The following is a 22,121-nucleotide window of genomic DNA, read 5'->3' as shown; positions in this document are numbered from 1 at the left end:
TACTTGTTATATTTCCATAACACTCCTAAAGTTAGATTACAACATTATCTCAATCAAATTCAACTTTCTCTTCAACCACCATAAATACCTACTTCACCATTTAAGCATGGAACAATGAAATACTTATACCAATTTATAGAGATTAAGTGTAGAACATTTTCTTATTTCACACTTTAGTCTAAATTCTCACTAAAATGGATCAAAAATGAAAAAGAAAAACTTTGCTCATCTTGGCTATGGAATCACGGCAGAATGGAGAATATGTGAGGAGAACTCTTGAGTTTTCCATACAAATATCTCTTAATTTATCTTAAAAAACAATTAAAAATTCATTTTAGTCCAAAAGTCAAAATTACCCTTAATGAATCCTAATTTTTACCACCATGCCATCCTTTTATCTCCATTTTAATATCATTAAATAAATCTAAAAATCTAATTTATCAATTTTCATCTTCACCCTTCCAATTTTCCAAAAATTTAATTTAGCCACTAAATTTCACTATTCTACTTTAACATGGAAATTCCTCTAAATTCCACTAATTCACATCAAATTATACTAATTAAAAATATCAATATAATTTTTCTAACCTCATACTTCATTCCTTCAAATTTTGTAAGCTTTTGATTCAATCTGATTATCCGAATATTTAACCGGACTCTATCGCTTAATAAACTTTTATACCAACTTCAAATCAAAATTCTAAAACCCACTAAAATTATATTCTTGGGTTGAACTGCTCAATTACATACCCAAAATATAACTTTTGAAAAATTATATTTTTAGTGTCTAAATTTTTATAAATTTACACTTTCATTTCTAGACTTTCGAAATTTACTTTTCAATCACTAGTTCAAAAATTGGGATATTATACGAAATTATATGATTTTAAGAATATAAATTAAATTATTAATATAAATTAAATTATAAAATCACTACTTGGTAAAACATAAAAATTAGATGGATGATACTCTTCAGAATGGAAAGAGAAATGCTAAACTTTAGCTTGAAAAACTGAGAAATAACTGCCAATTTTTTTATATAATGTAAAAAATTGTTCTTAATGTATGATCAAATAGTCACTTTAATCTATAATTTTAAGTATTTTGGTTTATAATATTTTAGTTTAGGGTAAAAAACCCCTCTATGAATGGAAACTGTTAGTTAGCAAATGATTTTTTTATTAATTTTGGGTGATTACAAAATAGTATATATTTAAAAAACTCTCAACCATTTAAAAATCAACACTCATACACGCCTGCAAATGACTTGCTCAAACCCGAGACCTCTAGAGATAACAATCATTTCTTAATCACTAAGGTCGTTTGGTTCATACAATTAACGAACGATTAATGCTAAGAAAAATGAGAATTTTACCCTAAAATGAAACATTAATGATCAAAATGTTCTAGAAAAAAAATACAAACCAAAGTGACAATTTGGTTAAACGTTATGATCATTTTTGTCCTAAAATGAAACGATGAGATCAAAATACTCTTAAAAAAAGAACATGGGCCCAAAATGATAATTTTAATAAAAATTGGGGGCTAATTTTAGTATTATGCCTTTTTTCAATCATATTTGTAGAGCCCAAAATATTTTCACTTAAATTTTGAAATCTTATCTTCAATTTTCGATCTTTACATACATCTAACAAATACCATGAAAGAAAAAGGCAAATAGAAGGGAAACAAAATCTCTCTTCAAAATGAAGCAATGAAATGAATCAGCCCATCACCTCTGGACTTGAAATCCCATCTTCCTCCCAAGATTTTCTTCCACAACTTCTGAATTCAACAAACATAATCAGAACACAATCCTAATAAAAAAACCAGACTAAACCTTCAAAGATCTAACGTTATTTCCAGACAAATCCAAATCAATAACCAATTACCTTGATGCTTGCAAACAGGAGGATCTTCAAAGAGAGAAAGCGACAGTTGTTTATGAGCAACGCCGATATCGAACAAAATAAGCCCAGAAGAAGGATCCTTAACACGAATACCTTTAACATTAAACCACACAAACAGCTCTTCCTGAGACAGCCCTTCCACTCCGACCAGTCCACCGTAGCTAAGGTTAGCCGTCACCACACGGTCAAAGTACACCCTCCCATCGAACTTAGCCATGCACGGACTTTCCAGGTGAACTTCCAGGCGACCGTCCGAAGCGTTGAATGAATAGGACTTAACGTTGTCCGGGAAAAGACCAACAGGCAAGCCTTGTCTATGGAGGAGATCGTGTATGGAAGAGGTGGCTAAGAGAGGAAGAAGAAGAAGAAGAAGAAGAAGCAGGGTCAAAGTTATGGGTGTCAGAGTTTTGAGAGAGATCGACATTGTAAAGACAGAAACTTAGGGAGATCTGAGGGATTTTCTTCTTCTTTTTCTGACAGGGCCGTTTAAGGGTTTAAAGGTTTTAGTTTAAGGTTGCTTTTCTAGGGCTAGACCTAGTAAGAGTACTGTATTCAAATTTTATGAAATGGAGGCCAGGAAGAAATGTCCCACTTCTAGCCTGGCAATTTTTAATTCATGTTGACATAATTACCCTTTAACATTCTCTTTTTAACTATCAAAATATAATGTTAAGAAAATGTTTCTAACATTTAATTAAATAATCATTTTAGTTGAATCCATCAAGTAATCTATTGATCAAAGGTAATATTATTCTTTCTAAAGATCTTAAGACCAAAATGACTATTTAATCAAACATTGAGAGCATTTTTTGTCATTATACCTTTTGAAATTGATATATGTTTTAATATAATATTTTAAAAATTAATCAGATTGTAACATGTGATATCTGATGATATTATCATTTTAATCGTTCAATTGCATATGAGTAACTTGTTAGTTGTTGAGATACCAAATAAATACACATTAATCTTCTTCTTCTTTTCAAATTCAAGTACTAAATTGGAACAAAACAAAGTTCAGATAGTAGTTTAAGGGAAAATTTCGTATTGAGATATCAATCTATGTAATAGGCCCATTTTATGTTAAAAGAAAGGATAAACAACAAGTTTAGTATCTAAATTATTATTTTTGTTTCATTTTGGTACCCACAGTTAAAAACTTAACAAAAATGCTGATAAGATATTTTTTAATTTTTAAATGATGACATGACATTACCTTATGGTGACACATCAACATCACCATTAAGTTTTTAACGGCGGAATACCAAAATGAAACCTAAACTAAACGTTATGTATAGTTTTGAAAAGAAAAAAAAGTGTAGATACCAAAACGCAATAAAAGTAATAGTTTAGATACTAAATATGTAGTTTACCCTAAAAGAAAATATTATGAGGGATGGGTAATGTAGAACATTGAACAAATCAAGGACGGCCAATGATGATAAGAGACAGAGAGCAGTTACATAGGCCAACGGGCAGCGTGAAAATTACGAGGTTTTGAGATAGACAAGCTAAGCTTCCTTGGGCGGTTTGGTCTTAATATTTTAATCGTTATTTACGTTATCTTAATTACTAGTCCTAATTTTAAAACATGAAAGGGGGTGTGTCGATATACCTAACACAGGTGATAATTTTTTGAATGAATGAGTTTGCCACATTTTAAATAAACAAAATCATTTGCAAAATGGCATCACCAACATTCACTTTTCCTTCTCTTTACGACTTCTGGCTGCCTCTTTAATCATATATAATTTCCCTCTCCTCCATCCCCATTTGTTTTTCTTTCTTCCCCCATTCTTTTCAATTCAAACTGTACAAATTTATGCTTTTTTTTGGCTTGATGATATATGATTAATATAATTTTCAGATTATTTTTATATTATTTAGACACTCAAATTCAAAGAAAAAAATTTAATGTGATCATTTGACCAATAAATTTATCGTTGACTGGCGATTTCGTTAAACTATGTTGACATGATAAGTTAACCTATTATGTCACATTGTTTGATGTATGAGTAGGCGTTGACCGGGATTTCTATTATTTCAAAATAAGTAAATAAAAAATTTATACTACTATTTATATTTTAAAAAAACCCTCTAAATGTCTTCACCCCTCTCTAAAAATCTAAATTCATAGAAGTGCCTCCCTTGGGGCTGTTTGAACATCTCTAAATAGCAAGTTGGTCATTATAAGAATTGTGATGAGAAAAAACCCTTGGTCTCGTGTTGGGTTTCAAAAGAATCAGATAATTTTATCTCTTATCTCTCAAGCTTTAAACGAAAAATCACATTTTCATTTCTCATTTCTCACGTTTTCTCTTTTGAAAAGTTATCATTAGACTACCTAAATCTCCGATGAAATTTTAATAGAATATTTAAATAATTTTCAAGTATATTTTATGAATATGACGAACTCGATGTGCCCATTTATTAAAGGTAGTCAGAATAATGTTTTTTTGGGAGTACGATGGAAATATTGTGTATTGTAAATGTTTATTTACAAATAATAATATTTGTCAATATATTTATTTATTTTCTGTAAATAATCTTGTTACTAGTTCTTAAATATATGTTTGTAGGGCTAGCATAAGTTTCGCTATGCAATCTTTTTACAATTTAATACAAAATACAACAAATCATAAAAACTATAAATAAAAAAATACAAGTTAGTGGATACAAAACCTCCAAAACACTTGATAGAATGAAATGTATTTGACTTGGAGCATAATTAGTTCTTGTTTATAGACAAGTTTTCTTGCTACGACTCATTGTTTTACAATGACTACGTGTAATCTTAATCCTTGCTCTTGTGTACAATTGATATCATACGTTAAGGAGTCTTCAGAGTTAAATCAGAGTGAAACCCGAAAGAAATGAACAATAGCTTCATTAGAATACCGAAACAAACACTATAAAAGCATTCACTATGTACTTATAAGAAAATAAGTGAAGGCATTGCAAAATGTGAATTGTACCTCCACACTTGTAACCAACATGGCGATCAACAGCGTCTCGGAATGATCATCGTAATTTCTGGCCTCATTCCAGTATTGTATGTCACGTCAGTTCTGTTTATTTTTTAACAGTGAGTGATCAAAATAGAATAAAAACTTAAGTTTAGTGATGATTTTTAAAAAATAGTTTTGTGATCAAAACGGAATCATAAGAATAATTGAGTGATTAAATATTTAGTTTACCCTTGTTATTTTGATGGAGTTAAAAGGTTCGGGGAAAGAGAGATAATGGTTCGAACTTCAAAAAAAAAAAGAGAGGAACGTGCAAAAATACTATTTAGGGGACAACTCAGTATAAAATACATAGTTTAGGGACAATAATGCATTTAAACCTATTTAAAACTGGAGCTACTTATTAGCCTGCAACTCTTCCATTAGATTTGGGCCCGTAATATTTGGGCCCTTAACTTTCGTTGTAAAATAATAAGGCTTATTGGTCTTAACATGAAGTAGTATTTCATTATTACAAATTGTCAAGCACCGAATGATAAAATGTGGCCGAAATACACTCTACAAGCTTCTTAAACTTGGGTTTAATCCAAATTATTAATTACTTGGAGGGCTATATTTGTAAATTTATTATTTAATTAAAGGGTTAATAGTTATTAAAATTAATAATTTAAGATTTGAAGGGATTAAAAAGAAAATTATACCGTTAACCGTATTATTTATTAATAAACTTGATTAATTATTAAGGTTAAACCATATTATTCAATAAGATTTTACATCTATTTAGAATATTTTATTTATTAATAAAATTGATTATTAAATAATCTCAAATAAAAAGAAATGTGTTATAAAATTAAATCTTAATAATTAAAATTTCGGTTAATATATAACCTTTGGCTGCATGATTAAATGTCACGTTAACATGTATAACTCTTCAACATCAGTCCATTTACTTTAGATCAATAATTATTATTTTCTAAATAATCTCAGGTGTTATAAAAAAAATTTGTTTAAAAGATAATAACATTTATCTTATAAACGCGTTTATTTAGATTTATAATTTCTAAATAGATCAACATTTTTATTTATCATGAAGATCACTTAATAGATTAGAGATTAATAATTAAATTTTAATTTTAAAATAATATTATAAAAAGAAATAATAATAAACTTGAAACCTAAATCATAAAACCAAAATAAAAAGATAAAGTGTGATCAAATGTCACGTTCACATTGTTCACTATTGTTTTATTGCCTCCTTTGGTCATTTAAATATATTAATCAAAATGAACCTAAATAAAATATAAGATAATAAAATTTAGGATACCGAAACCATTTTAAAAATTTATAATAAAATTAAAAATTAAGAATAAATGACTATGCCCACAACATGTAATTTTATTTAAGTCTTAATAAAAAAATAAGTGTCTAAATTATACATTTCGTTAACTTCAAGTGTCTAAAAGATTTTCTTTTTGTTAAAAATATTTTTAATGTTTTTCTATTACACTTTTAGGTACTTGTTTCGCTACGACCGTTTCATTATCTGATATGTGCCAGACTTATAAAATTTAAAAATTATTTAAAATAAAAAAATTAATATTAAAATTGATTATTTTTTTTAAAAAAAACTCAATTTCTTTAAAATCACAAAACACCCTCAAAATCCTAAAATCTTAAATTTAAGTCATTTTCAGCCTAATCACCCACCACCTTCTCCATCGTCGAAAAATCACTTACATGTCGACACTCAATCATTGATTAATCATCATCTTTGTCATTACTCCAAACTCCAAAATACTTAAACACCTAAATTTATTAGGTATCTAGAACCAAGGGAAATTTGAAACTCTATGCTTCATTTTAATGAATAAGTGCATGCATCGGCCACAGACTCAAATACTATAAAATAATTAGGGTAAAATACACAAATGATTTTTCGAATATAAGGTGTTATTGTGTTAAGTCTCTCGATTATTAAAAGATACAATGACCCTCTAACTATAAGGTATTGGTATGTTGGGTCTTCGATTATTAAAAGTTATAAAATGATCACTTGATTATTCATATATTACAAACTTGTCTTTTTCTGTTAAAAAATTGGCGACGGACTGAGTTAGAATTTAACCTGTTGACTAGGATATAACAAAATTTGATCACAACACTTGAGTTGTATTTTATGTATTGACTCTTTTTTACATTATATTATTGAATCAATACTTGAAATATTCTGTCATCAAATCTATAATTGAAAGCATTGATCGGTAAATATTATTAAAATATAATTTATTATATTTGAAAACAAATGATTTATTGTTTCTACCAAACTCTGTTTGGAAATGGTTACAAACAAGACAGCTCCTTTGCTATCTTGGATGGAGCTCGGTAATTGTAACCTCATTCTCCGAAACTACCGTGACTTCCTTTTTCGATTGACTTGATTCCGTGGCCCTGGAATTCAAGTCTTCCGACCATGGCATCTCTATCTCCGATTGAGCGTTACTGTGCATAAAAAATGCAGGTTGTGAAGGTGCTGGAAGAGTGACAGAGTAGCTTGTAAGCATCAAAACAACTGCTGCCATGTTCGGCCTCTCCGCTACATCTGCTTGAACGCAAAGCAGTCCGACGTGTAAGCATCTCAACAGCTCAGTCGTCGAACCGTCTCTCAGTGTCGGATCCACAAGATTCAATGGTGTCCCATCTTTCCAACTCCTCCATGCCTGGTAAGATTTGAATGCTTTGAGTAAATTTTGATGGCGAATCAAGAAATCACATAAATACAAAGAGGTTATTACTTACATAGCTTAGGAGATCTTCGACATTATCAGCTTTATGAAAAGCACTGTTCTTTTGACCACTTAAGATTTCCAAGACCAGTACACCGAAACTAAACACATCCGATTTAACTGAAAACTGACCGTGCATCGCGTATTCCGGTGCCATGTATCCGCTGCAGTTCGATATCAGAAACATTAGTTTCCCTTGTGAAAGAAAGAAAAAGTACACATGATTTTACAGTTTTAGAAGATTATGATACTTACTATGTTCCCACAATTTTACTTGTAGCACCATGAGTTTGATCAACTGCACACAATCTTGCCATCCCGAAATCTGCAATTTTAGGATTCATCTCTGCATCTAATAATATGTTGCTAGCTTTGAGATCACGGTGGATAATTCTTAATCGAGAATCTTCGTGTAGGTAGAGAAGCCCTCGAGCAATGCCTCCGATGATTTTGTATCGTCTTTCCCAGTCCAAATATGCGCGCTTAACCGGATCTGCATCACCCGTAAGTGTATACATTTCAGCACGGATGTAGGTAATTTGGTTTCATAGTTTAGTGATGTTGTCATGATTCATACCAAATAAGAATTGATCCAGGCTTGCATTAGGCACAAACTCATAGATGAGAAGACTTTCGTTTCGTTCCAGGCAGAAACCTTGAAGCCTAACCAAATTCACATGCTGAAGATTGGCCACTAATAGAACCTCATTTTTGAATTCGACATCTCCTTGTCTGGAATCAGTCGACAGCCTTTTCACTGCTACTAGTTCTCCACTGGCGAGCTTTCCCTGAGAAGATATCAAAATGAATCACATATGTATTCGTATTTATTCCGTAGAGATCGATCCTCTTGGTTCTTACCTTATAAACTGCACCAAATCCACCTTGTCCAAGCTTATTTGAATTAGAGAAGTGATTTGTTGCAGCACTAATGGTGCTGAAATCATATTGCAGAGCCTCTGCACTTTTGATTTCGTTGTCGGATTCAGCCGCTTCACCTTCTTCACAGGCGTAACAAAAGAACCAACACAAAAAAGGTCAATAACAGATGTTGTCATAAGCTAAGATTGATTCAAGTAGGTTGATAAAGGAAAGAGAACAAGATTAATCCATAAAAGTATTGTTTTCACTTACTTTCAGGTTTCAGCTTCGACTTCCTCACCCTTAGAAAGAATAAGATGCAACTGGAAACAACGAGTGCCGCAAAAGCAACAGCCGAAACCGTTGCAATGGTAATAATCCGAGACGAATTGTTCCTTTTTCCTGCAAAAGTTTTCACACATCCCTTTTCATACAAGATGGAAATGTTTATAACCTGTTGACTTCAGAAAACAAAGCAGAGAGGGTACCTGTTGAATTCGTGGTGTCGTTCGAGGGCGGAGATGACGGGGTGGTGCTGATGGTAGTGGTGTATCAGCCATCGTAAGATTATAGAAGCGTTCGATCTCGAACCTAAAATTACAGCTAGGCTCGAGTACTCTGCCACCTTGTTTTCTATCACAGCATTCGGGGATGAATTCAATGGCCGCAGACAAGCAAGAGTTGCATTCAACCTGGATAAATCAGGGGTGCATTGAACAAGTGCATAAACTGTCTGAAAAGGCGTAACTCGTGCACTTCCGGTTGCGAACTTACGACCGGAAGTCCCAATGAGGCACTATTTCTCAGGCTATCCAACAAGGCACTCAGAGACCGATTAAAAGCATCCACATCCGTCACATTATTTTCGTTCCACATGTACACCAAAGGGTCATCTTCCACAACACCAAAGATGGATCGATTAGTGTAACGAAACATGCAATTGTCATACCAGATTATCGCTTCTCTCTGGTTGGGACAAAGACTTCTCAGCTCAGCCATGGCGTTATTGATGCAGCCAAGGCAATCGGCCGATCCTACATCTCCTCTGCAAAGTGCAACCGAGTTAACTCTTTCGGAGCCGACCCCAGACGATATGTTGTAGAATCCATAATCATCTGCTGTGTTGGAAGAGAAGGACAACCGGAGACGATCAATGTTTGTCTCATAGGTGCTGTTTCGGGTGAAATTGCCACCGGTTTCCATACAGGAATAGTCTAAAAACTCTTCTTGGGCAAAGTTGAGAGTAAGAAGGAAGGTAACAGTGAAAGAAATGAACAAAAACTTCAATGAAGAATCCATTGTTTCCTCTTCTTCAAAGCGTATCAGACTAATGATTTTCAGAGTCTATAATATAATCATCAATGCTCACTCTATCATGTGAATTGGAAAATTGTCCAACTATTTGAGTTGACCAGGATGTAATTATTTCTGAAAATGTTGAAGAATATTTTTTATGACAATATATATAATGTAAAATGTTTGACTATTATTCTTGAAGATGATTCATGCTTGAAGCATACTTTAATTTATTAAATTAAAGAAACCAAAAAACGCGGTTGATTTAGACTAGAGTGGAATAAAAAGCAAAGTCAATTGTTGATCATGAATAAAAATACTAAACTTAGGTATTCTTTTATTAATGCTTTGTCTTAGTAAATTATTCTTTTATTAATGCTTTGTCTAAATCAACAATTGACTTTGCTTTATTCTAATTTTTATTCATTAATAAAAAAAATTAGAATAACGGAACAATAACGGGATAGCAGCCCGCCATTGTCACTATTGATCGCTACTCGTTAAATTGTGACCGTAATCCACCGCTGTTGATGTGATTCGTTGCACATTGCAATTTTCCGCAATAATGATTTCGTACACCGCCGGGACCGCTATTCTACTATTCGACCGTTATTTGAATCCCCGCTGATACTTACCAAGTACTTGAATTGCATATTTTCTGTATCTTTGACAAGAAAATCGTTGCTTCTTTCGTGTAAATATACATAGAGCTATCAAACAAAAAAGGCTCAACTTAGAACCTTTACATAAAATTAATGGAAGACAGTATATTTCATTTCTCTTTTCAAAAAAATGGATTCAACTTACTACCGAGGGTAAAATTCAGTGATAGATACATCATTTGAGCATTGGAACCTCTTTGTTGACTGATCCAACCCCATCTCTGCACTTGAAGTGCTTCCTCTTGTCTTAGTACCGAAACACAAGGCCGGTTGTTGTGGCGCTGGTAAAGTAATAGCAGAACTGCTAAGCATTGGAACAATTTTCGCCATCGTCGGTCTCGACTTCGGATTTTGTTGGACGCAAAGCAAACCGATCTGAATGCACCTAATGACTTCATCACTCACATAAGAATCTCTTAAACTTGGATCCATCATCTCCAGCGGCGTCCTCTCGTTCCAATACCTCCAAGCCTGCAATAATCCCAACACTGTTGTGTAATCATCTTCATAGAATGCTTTTATGATCTAAAATAAACTATGTGTTGGACTTACATGGCTTATAAGGTTCTCAACACTGTCAGGATTGTAGAAACTGGAGTTTTTTTTACCACCTACTATTTCCAGTGCCAATACACCAAAGCTATACACATCGGATTTAAAAGAGAAAATCCCATGAAATGCATATTCTGGAGCAATGTAACCACTAAGATGGGAGGATTTGTTAGTCTACTTGTATTGATGTTATTTATCAGTTGTAGAAATATAGATTATTGAATGGGGAACTTACTATGTCCCAACAATCTTCTTGGTATGTTCAAGGCTGTGATTTTCTTCAACAATTCTAGCCATCCCAAAATCTGATATTTTGGGATTCATATCCTCATCCAACAAGATATTACTCGGTTTTAGGTCACGATGTATAATCTTGAGCCTTGAATCTGTATGGAGATATAGAAGTCCCCGAGCGGTTCCTTTGATTATCTTGAGACGTGTCGGCCAATCCAATTGCTTCTGCTTCTCAGTATCTGCATACAGAACAACCTCAGTATATCCATAGGTAACAGTTTAATCCAGGGCATATATGTATGTTTTGGTTCAAGGCTTTAAGTTGAAGAGGGCAGACCAAATAGGAAGTAGTCCAGGCTTTTGTTGGGGACGAATTCATAGACGAGAATCCTCTCATCTTTTTCGAGGCAAAACCCCAACAATCTTACGAGATTCCGGTGCTGAAGTTTGGCTACCAACGCAACCTCGTTCTTGAATTCTTCTGCTCCTTGTTTAGAACTTCTTGATAGCCTTTTCACTGCAATTTCTTGTCCATCTGAAAGTGTACCCTGAGTGAACACCAAAGTCATTACACTAGTGCTTAAGCTATTGTTAACAAATCAATAGATCAAATTGCTCTAAAGTTAACGGATTCGGACAATGCTATGATTATCATATCGACTTGTACCTTATACACACTGCCAAATCCCCCGACACCAATCATGTTAGCACCGGAGAAGTTGTTCGTAGCAGGTTCGATTGTGCTCATGTCATATTGTAAAGAATTCATGGTTCTGGCCATGCTTTTATCTATCTATTATGATGATCAGGCAGTTCACATGACATTAGTTGCAGGGTAATTCATTTCAAAAAGAGCAAATATAGAATATTTTAGCCATATGCCTACCTTTCTGATCATTTAGCAAATTGGGTTTCCTCCTTGCTTTCCTTCTTATAATGCAGCAACAAAATGTAAACAAAATCACCAAGAAAGCAACAACTGGAACAATAATGTAAATGATTTTCTGTGATGAGGTCTTCCGTTTCCCTACATGAAGACTACAAGTGAGCTTTGCCTTTGTGTTGCATAATACAGTACTCTATAATAGCACAAATTATCCTATAGGCAAACCTGGATGTCTCGGCGATAGATCCCCTGCAATTTTGTTATAAAATGGGGTTAATCCATACTGAACATTGCAGCTAGGCAACAACGAGCTCGCTCGAGTTGCTTCCTCTTTTCGACGACAACAATCCGAGAACTGTGTAATAGCATCCTGAAGACATAAACTGCAACCTATGTCGGAAATATCCGGCGTGCACTGTGCAAGGCTGTACAACGTTTGAGAGCCACTAAGATTCACCTCTTTGGTTGCAAACTTCGTAGCACCCAATGGAGCATCCGCTGCCTCGCTCGCTACATCTTTCACCAATGAAGCCACTATGTTGATAAAGTCCTCTTCTTCCGTGACGGTGTCGTTATCCCATACGGTCCCGCCGGGCCTGGTTTCCATCAACGAAAATATGGATTCATTGGAGTAACGTAGCATGCACGTATCGTACCAAATCACAGAGTTCTTCTCCACGGGACAAATTATAGTAGCATTCCTGGCAGCAGCAGTGACACAGTCTCGACAAACATCAGAGGTAACATCCCCTCGACAAAGGAAGAGACCATAGATTCTGTCGGGCGGCCGTTGTCCCACCGTGGTGTTGTAGAATCCATCACTCCGCTGGGCGTTGGAGGAGAGAGAAGAGAGGAGGAGATTGAGATTGGTAGCATAGGTGCTGTTTCTTGTGAAAGTGGTGTGGTTGTCATAACAGAAATTGTACAAGAAACTTGGGTTGGCTTCCGCTGAGAGATCAAAGAAGTAGAGAAACAGAATCAAAAAGGAAATTAGCTTAAAGGAAGGCATCAATCACTATCAAAGTTCGTCTTGTTAATTTGAACATGGATTGAAGGCAATAGAGCTTTGTGGAAGAGTTGAAGAAAATAACAAATCAAAGTAATATAGATTAGGGTAAAGTACACAAATGGTCGCCCGACTCTTTGGTGTTGTTTTGTTGAGTCCTGACTATTAAAAGTTATAAAATAGTCATTCGACTATAAGGTGATGTTCGTTGAGTCTTCTGACTATTAAAAGTTACAAAATAATCATTTGACTATTCATATATTATAAACTCGTCTTTTTCATTAAAAAATTAGTTGTTTGAGCTTGGCGTTAACATGTTCGTTCGATTATGATACAAATTTGATCTTAGAATTTTTTTAGTTTTATTTTTTGGATCTAGTCTTTATTTACATTATATCGTCGAGTCAGTGCTTGAAACATTATATAATCGATAAATTATTAACAATGGTACCGGTAGACATTATTAAAATATAATTTTATCATATTTCAATCAGCAGGTTAACGTACAACTCAGACAACCAACAATTTTTAACGGAAAATGACAAGTTTAGAACATATGAACAGTCGGGTGACCATTTTGTAACCTTTAATAGTTGGGGTACTCAATAAAACAATGTCTAATAATTAAATGACTCAACAAAGTAGTGTCTTATAATCGGATGACCATTTGTATACTTCACCCAAATCATTAAAGTTTAATAAAATATAGTCTAAATGTGAAGGGACCATGCCATATAATATATTGATTTATAGCTGGCCATTAACTATGGTCAACTTAATATTGTTTTATAAAGGATATCAAAACTAAATTGTATTTCAAAAACTATATCTTATATGCTAATGATGTGATTATATATAAAATTAAAAAAAAAACGCATACACACAAATAAATAATATATAGATAAATATAATCGTAATTAATAAAACAATTACTTTAAAAAATAAAATAATTAAAGTAATAAGATTTGCTAGTACTAATGATTCTTTTTCATGATGGACAAGTCTACTATATACACTATATCTAAAAATCGCTGGAAATATTTTATGTATTAAAATTTAAAAAAATTAATTAAATAATATATATTTCATGATGTACTCATTTTGATTCGATAATTGCAATTTTATTTATTGAAAAAAAAGTCTTTGAAGGTATATTACTTATATTCACCTCAGATATATTAAAGTAAAAAATTAATTAAGATAAATATCATGAAATTAGGTGTGAGTATCCGATCAAGTAAATTATAATAATTTGAGTACATAAACGGTGTTAATGAAAATATTTAAAAATAATGAAAGTGTGAACTCAGCTTTTATATATATATATATATATATATATATATAAGTACAAGGCATTTGACATTTAACGCTCACACTTATATTTATAGTGTTCAAATCTAAACCTCAAGAAATAATAACAAATCATTTATTATTGAGTCGCTTGGTTCATACAGTTTATACATATGTTGTTTATAAAGTTTATTTTTGAATATTTTCATCAATATCATGATAAAAAATATAAATAATATTGATTAAAGTATTAAAAATAACGAAAATTTATATGAATGATTAAATCACAAATCAAACTACTTAATTAAAGAAAAAATCATATTTAATATTTAAATTATTTAATTTTATAAATATAAATTCGAATCAAACTGAAAAATCAAGTAAAAAAATTAAATTAACTTAAATAATTTAAAACCAATTTTTAATTGAATTTTAATCGACCCCGCTTATGTAATCTGAAAATAAGAAGGGGACAGTCAAGAATTTCGGCTGAGAATATCTTAAGGAATCAGCTGAAAGTAATAAACTTGAAACTTCCAAGCTGTTGCATGCCTGGCCCTGGCATTAATGGCTGATTATGCTATTACTTAACCAATAATTTAAGCAAATTAACGTAATTAGATATCCTTGTAAGTATTTGATATATTATCAATCTATTAATACACTGCAGTGAATCTGATACTTTGTTAAAAGGTATTTAAAATAAATAAATAGAGATAATTAAAAATTAATTACTAATTAAACAAATAAAATAACAATAGTGAACTTAACCTTATGAATATTGCTAATGGTACATATTTTGTACAATTCTAGGAGTTCATCAGGAATATTCTTTTTACCATTTTATTTAGTATGGGCATTTCTTCATAATCCTCATTTGATATGAGCATTAACCTTTATTTTGGTCATGACTATAAACAAGTCGAGTTTGAGTACTACAGAGTTTGATTCGAAAAATGAGTTTGACTCGATTTGAAAGCTTGCAAACTTAAAATTGTCAAGTTCGATTCAAAATTCAAAATTGAAATTCAATTCAAACTCGAAAAAACTTGAATTCGAAACATTCTTGAACTTAGCTCAATTGAAGTCCGAACTTGAGCTCAGTTCAAACTCAAACTTAAATACGAACATTAAGTATATGAAAATCTTATATTGTATTTAAATATATATATAAATATTAATTTATTAATAATTAATTTAAAAATTTAGAAAATCTAATATATTACTTTTCGAGTTGCTTACGATTTTTCGAGTTGATATTAAATAACTAGCTTCAACTCTTTAAGAACTCGAATCGAGTTTAAGCTGAAATCAGATTCATAATATATATATAACAAGCAATTGTTTTGCCAAAACTTCTTTTAGAAAAAAAATTTTAATCTTTAGATATTTTGTTTATTGGGTCGTCAAAATTTTAACTTTTTAAATTAAATGAATTGATTAAAAGAATAATAAACCTGTTAAATAAATCTGAATTATTTTTTGCCAGTTTTCATATATTTTAGTATCTTTTTATAAAATTTAAAATTTTATATATTTATAAAATTTTTAATATACTTTTTAGCACCTAAATTTTACCTTAAAATACATTTGATATTTAAAAAAAATCGCTAAAAATAACGTGATATGTACTGAATGGGTCAACGTACTCTGTTTTCTCCATAGAAATAATTGTGGCCTAAAACGTACTCTATTTTCTCTATGGAAATAATTGTAGCCTAATAATAAAGAATCATATTTCGAGGTAGGAAACGTTATTAGGCCACAATTATTTCTATGGAGAAAATAGAGCACGTTGAGCCATTGAGTGGACAAGACGTGATTTTTCTTACCCAAAACAGGGAGCAACGCTGAAAATAAAAGTCATGGACGCGTAATGCTGTATAAAACGGATCGAAACAGTTTACCGAGGGAATAACTCAGTAACGGATGTGTCGTTAACGGTGGCCGGCGATGATGAAACAGTACTCGTGGTGCCGAAAAAGAAGGCCGGTCGTTGAGGTAATGGTAAAGTACCCGATGAGCGGCTAAGCATGACAACAACTCTCGCCATCGTTGATCTTGCTTCTGGAATTTCTTGAACGCACAACAAGCGATATGAATGCACCTAGCTACTTCATCACTTACATAAGACTCTCGTAAGGTTGAATCCATCAGTTCTAGTGGTGTCCCGTTTTTCCAATGTCTCCACGCCTGCAAACAACCACGAATTAACATTTGTCAATACACATCTGTTCGAACTCGGGTTTGATTTTTTTTTTTTTGGATAAGTATTTGTTGTCGTTTATATTATCCAAGAAAGCAGCACAATTTACTACAAACGAAGACAACCTGTACAGAGATATCTTGACCTACAAGATCCCTCAATCAATGCACAAATGTATATTAATCCTATCATTCTTGTCAATACAATGTCTATACAATCTAATACGAACAATCTCCTTTATACACCTTACAATGTCATCAACCGAGCTCTGAGCACCTCTAAACCACCTGCGGTTGTGGTCCTCCCAAATGCAATACAGAATACTCGTCCAAGTCAGCTTGAGAATTCTAACAATAAGAAATATCCCTTCAAATTATCTACAGCCCACAATAAACTATCATCCCAACACAAAAGGCCTATGATGCAGTCTGCATACCAGCATGACATTCCCCCAGACCCTTTCGAGTAAGAACAATAAGAAAATAGGTTATTCCTCGACTCCCCGATAATACCACATAAACCACAAGCATCATCCGTAACAATTCTAAACCGAGTTAACCTATCTTTTATAGGCAACCTCTCTAGAATGATCATCCAAGCAATGATGAAAGCTCAGAAATATGAGAGGGAAACCATATTAGCCTATGCTACAGCACCTTCCCCTTCTTGTCCCTAATATTTTCCCAAATTCAGCTTCCCTTAACAAGAGACCAATTAATGCAAGCAGAGAACAAACTCCTAGCTAACTCGGGTGTGAATATTGCACAAAAGAAATAATCAGAATTTTTTCTAGAAAATATTTGTCCGTGTATATCTTAGTTTGAGACCTGAAGGAAAAAAAAATCTGGGACTTACATAAGTCAGAAGGTTATCGGCATGCGCAGAATGACAGAAACTTGTATTTCTTTTGCCACTTACAATTTCCAGTATCAAAACACCAAAACTAAATACATCCGACTTATCTGAGAATCGTCCATGCATTGCATATTCCGGAGACATGTAACCACTGCAACATAGGAAACATAAGGCATCAATATCAAAACAGAGGTTTACATGATACCTAAGTTAAAGGAAGATATAGTCGCTTGGGGAATTAACTCACTATGTGCCGACAATTCTTTTGGTATGTTGTAGGCTTTTATTTTCCCCAACAAGCTTTGCCATGCCAAAATCAGAAATCTTTGGGTTCATGTCCTCGTCTAATAAAATATTAGCGGCTTTAAGATCACGGTGTATGATTCTGAGGCGTGAATCCGAATGAAGGTACAAAATTCCTCGAGCAATCCCTTTAATGATTTTGTATCGTTGGACCAATCCAACTGTCTTTGTTTTTCAGGATCTGAAATGATACATCAAAAGAAAAATAGCTGTTTATCATGATCAAGTCTTCTGGTGAAAACTAAAAGCTCGTGTGTCAAAGGGCCAAACCAAATATGAAGTGATCTAGGCTTTTGTTGGGCACAAACTCATAGACAAGCATCCCTCTTTCTTTTCGAGACAATATCCAAATAGCTTCACAAGATTCCGATGCTGAAGTTTGGCTACCAATTCAACTTCGTTCTGAAGCTCATCCGTGCCTTGACCAGAGCTTGTTGATAGTCTCTTCACAGCTATTTCTTTCCGATTGGGGAGTATACCCTGATAAAACACAAATGAAATAATGAACCATGGAGCTGTTTTGAACTCTCTAACCAAAACGAATGAAAATAATTTATATGGTTCCTCACCTTGTATACACTGCCAAATCCACCATCACCAACTTGTTAACTTCAGCAAAGTTGTTTGTGGCTGCTTCAATTATACTATACTCAAATTGCAGGGATTGCATTCCGTCTGCAAATTATAAACACTGTGAATGTCATTGGCCAAACGCTTTCCTCTTTCTGAATTATATAAACATGTTAGAAACTCTTGCTTACCATTTCTGGTTAGTTTCTTGCTTGCTTTCCGACCTAGAACACAACATATGAAACTGGACAAAACCAAGAAGCTGCCAACAGTTGGAACAACAATTTCGATTACTCTCTGTGATGATATCCCCCTCTTACCTGTATAAAGAAAGAGATAAATGGCAGAACAACATAGGACTACAATAGTTTGATCTATTAAACGGACCTGGAGGAGGGGGAGAAAGTAGATGAGAATGTTGAGGCGAGACTGGGGCGGCGCTGATTCAGTTTGGTTTAGATTATAGAATGGGATAGTCTGATATTGAGCAGTACAGCTAGGGAACATAGTAAATCCTGATGTCAATCCACTGACACGAAATTGCAATTCTGCAATAGCCTCTGGATGCATCTGTAGCAATCGTCACTTGAAATGTCCGGTGTGCACTGTGCTAGACTGTAAAGTGTTTGGAACACCGTAAAAGTTGCTTCTTTCGTAGCAAACTTTTTAGTCCCCGATGTAGCATTCGAAGCCTGAGATGCAATATCTTTCATCACAGTTGCCAGCAGCGGTTAAAGCGGTCTGGTTCCATGACATCTTCATTGTACGACAAGCTTATCCTGGGCCTTTCTGCCATGGAGGAAAAGATGGAAAGGTTCGAATAATGTAGCATGCACTTTTCATACCAAACGATAGCCCAAGTTTGGTTAGGACAAAGCTGAGCTACGTCGGCGCAGCATGGTCGATGCAGTCACGGCAACTTTCGGGGCGGACATCCCCACGGCAGAGAAAGAGACCATACACCATGTTAGACCCCTGTCCCGCGGTGGTGTTGAAGAATCCATCGTGCTCCGTTGCATTGTTTAAGAGATAAGAGAAGAGGTGATTGATATTAGTGGCGTAGATGCTGTTCTTGCCAACGAGGTTGATTGGAACAGAAGTAGTACCAGCGGATGAGTCCGTTGAACTGGTGAAGCTAAAGGTTGAAAGAAAAGCAGATACAAGGACGATTTTGGTGAAGGAATCAGCCATCATATAACTAGTCATGTAAAATACTGCAATGAAGTGCCATTTTTTTTATTTAACACAAAAACCACCTATTTTCACTTAGAAAATCCAAAAACGATAACTTTACAAAAAGTCTATGGAATTTAGCTTTAAGTCTTGCCCCGCTTTCTAAGTAAAGTAGTGTTGAAGTTTTGACAATTCAGAACATCACAATTTCCTTGTTTTAGCTTTGAATATGTACCATAGGATTAGAAAGTTCACATTTATGAGGTTGGATTTTCCATTTCCCAAGTTGTCGTTCTTCTAATTGATGTAGTAAACCAGTCGAATTAGAATATTGTGAGTTCGACAAGGAGTAAAATTGATTTCGACTAGACTCTAAACTCATGAGCTCAAAGTTTAATCGAACTCGAAATAAAAAATTGAAGCTCAACTCAACCGAAAACTCCGAGATTAAAATTTTTAAGTTTGACTCGAAATCAAAAATTGAAGTTTGACTAAAGCTCAAAAAAACTTGAATTCGAAATATTATAATAGTTCGATTCGAGCTCAAACCTGAATCATAAATACATGCAATTATATTGTATTTTTAATATATATATATTAATATTATTACTAATTTAATTTAAAAATTTTAATATATTATATTTTTTCGAGTTGCTCGTAAGTTTTTTGAGTCTAGTATCAAATAGCTCACTTTGACTTGTTAAGAATTTGAGTCGAGTCTTCCAATTTGAAAATTAACTGAACTTTAATTAAGTTGATCTAGACTACAATTTGTTTATTCTCATTTATATTATCAATTTTAACAGTTTGGTCACTAACACGTTAGACCATTAATGAATTACTAACTTAGCGCACACAAATAAATAATGTCATATCAACGCGTGGAATTAAAAACTTGATCAACTGTTTCACCTTATTAAATGTTTCTTGCTTTTTTTTGGTAAATTATACGTTCTCACGAACTATACTATTTCTCTTATTTTCCTCACCAAACTTTTAATTTTTCTAATTTGCTCACAGAACTTTACAAATTGAATCATTTTGCTTACTCCCTTGTTGTTTCTCTAACGTCGTTAACAAAAAAATTGAAGGTGGTCGGATGTCACTACTGGCCACCATCGACCACCGCAGATGGTGGTCATTCGATCTCAAATTTCATGGGTCGCTTCACCTCGACACCATGAATTCGAATCCGACCTCCATTTTATCGGAACTTACTCCGTAGTCCACGAATTTGAGATTGAAAGTGAAGAAGCAAAATTTCAGTCAGATTCACGTGTTTTGTGACATTTTTCGGTGAAAAAACACTAGATTCAGACTCAGGGGGTTGAGATGAACTTACCCATTAAATTTGGAATCGAATGGCCACCATCAACGAAGGTGGACGGTGGTCGGAATGAAAATAGTGTGGTGGCGCAGTAGTAACCAGTTGCAAAGTAGAGAGAAAGTTTGGGAAGAAAAAGGAACAATAAAAAATAGAAGAAGAAGAAAAATATTTTATAATGTATTCGAAACGCCGTCGTTTTGAATGTTTTAGTGTATATTTAAGTTTTTCAAAACGACGTCGTTTTGATGCTTATGTAATTTCTTGTGAAATGTCATAACAACGTTAAATAGTTAATGGTGGTGGAAAATGATTCAATTTGTAAAGTTCAATAAACAAATTAAAAAAATTGAAAGTTGGGCGAGGAAAATAAGAGAGTATAATTCTACTAAAAGATTTAAATTATTGGGGAATAATTTACAATTACGCAAGGGTAGATTAGAGAGTTCTTGTAATATAGGAGAAAAAAGTGAAGGATATGAGAAAAGGTATACGGGGTTCATTCTCTGTTGCAAAATTCGAAAGATCTTCAGTAAACGGTACAAGAGTTCATTCTCTGTGGCAAAAATCCAAAAGATTTAATTGAAAATTGTGAAAATCAGAGTATTTAGGGTCGGTAATAATGTTAATATCATCGTCTATATTTAGGATTATTTACGAGATTATGGTTCTTTACTCGATTTAACATGTGATTGAAAGTTGCAAAATGTTTTCCATAATCTCCTACTATTAGACGTTATAAAATATTTATTTGATTATTCGTATGTTTTAAATTTATTCTTTTTCATTAAAAAAATAACGATTGTCTGAGTATGACATTACATGCTTACTAAGATATAATAAAATTTGATCATAGAACCGTTTGAGCTATATTTTATGGATTATGTCTTTATTTATATTGTCATCGAACCAGTTCTTTAAAAATTATATCTTCTAGTCGATGTTTAAAATCAAAGGCGTTGTCAGTAGACATCATTAAAATATGATTTTATTATATCTCAATCGGTAGGTTAATGTCCAGCTCAGACGATCATTAATTTCTTAACGAAAAATGACGGGTTTTGAACATATTAATAATCTGATTACTATTTTACAACTTTTAATAATAGGTGAACTCAACAAAACATTATCACATAATTAAGAGACCAATATATATATATATATATATAAGTTCTCTTCTCATTTGTTTCAATTTACTTTACAATTTGTATGGTTTCGTTATGATAATTTAATTTTAAATCTAA

General features: G+C 33.1%; 2 protein-coding genes and 2 pseudogenes across 3 annotated transcripts; all 4 read right to left on the bottom strand.

Annotated features, from left to right (window-relative positions):
• Nucleotides 1-1,636: 1,636 nt before the first annotated feature.
• LOC120147012 lies at nucleotides 1,637-2,401 on the bottom strand. Of its 2 annotated transcripts, none has more exons than XM_039160488.1 (2): nucleotides 1,893-2,401; nucleotides 1,637-1,785 (listed from the first exon to the last, which is right to left on the bottom strand). In XM_039160488.1, exons 1-2 carry the CDS (start codon nucleotides 2,332-2,334, stop codon nucleotides 1,733-1,735), a joined length of 495 nt encoding a protein of 164 aa, XP_039016419.1. In that variant the 5' UTR covers nucleotides 2,335-2,401; the 3' UTR covers nucleotides 1,637-1,732. The 2 variants fall into 2 exon arrangements, with proteins under 2 accessions (XP_039016419.1, XP_039016420.1); XM_039160489.1 differs by having other exon boundaries at nucleotides 1,644-1,773; nucleotides 1,893-2,393.
• Nucleotides 2,402-7,239: 4,838 nt separating this feature from the next.
• LOC120147015 lies at nucleotides 7,240-9,872 on the bottom strand (annotated as a pseudogene).
• Nucleotides 9,873-10,555: 683 nt separating this feature from the next.
• LOC120147113 (cysteine-rich receptor-like protein kinase 19) lies at nucleotides 10,556-18,947 on the bottom strand. The gene is given in 18 exon segments (XM_039160558.1): nucleotides 10,556-10,949; nucleotides 11,031-11,181; nucleotides 11,266-11,503; nucleotides 11,602-11,812; nucleotides 11,932-12,053; nucleotides 12,151-12,291; nucleotides 12,376-13,160; nucleotides 16,354-16,540; nucleotides 16,543-16,639; nucleotides 17,508-17,658; nucleotides 17,755-17,962; nucleotides 17,965-17,991; nucleotides 18,081-18,134; nucleotides 18,137-18,290; nucleotides 18,380-18,411; nucleotides 18,414-18,487; nucleotides 18,564-18,700; nucleotides 18,768-18,947. Coding segments are annotated over 17 exon segments (2,970 nt in total). The 5' UTR covers nucleotides 18,575-18,700; nucleotides 18,768-18,947; the 3' UTR covers nucleotides 10,556-10,622.
• LOC120147112 lies at nucleotides 18,671-19,615 on the bottom strand (annotated as a pseudogene).
• Between the last annotated feature and the right edge of the window lie 2,506 nt (nucleotides 19,616-22,121).

Source organism: Hibiscus syriacus, unplaced genomic scaffold, assembly GCF_006381635.1.
Source record: "Hibiscus syriacus cultivar Baekdansim isolate YM2019G1 unplaced genomic scaffold, ASM638163v2 tig00110933_pilon, whole genome shotgun sequence".
Taxonomy (NCBI): domain Eukaryota; kingdom Viridiplantae; phylum Streptophyta; class Magnoliopsida; order Malvales; family Malvaceae; genus Hibiscus; species Hibiscus syriacus.
Note: the sequence above shows the minus strand (reverse complement) of the source record. Positions and strands in the feature narration are given on the sequence as shown.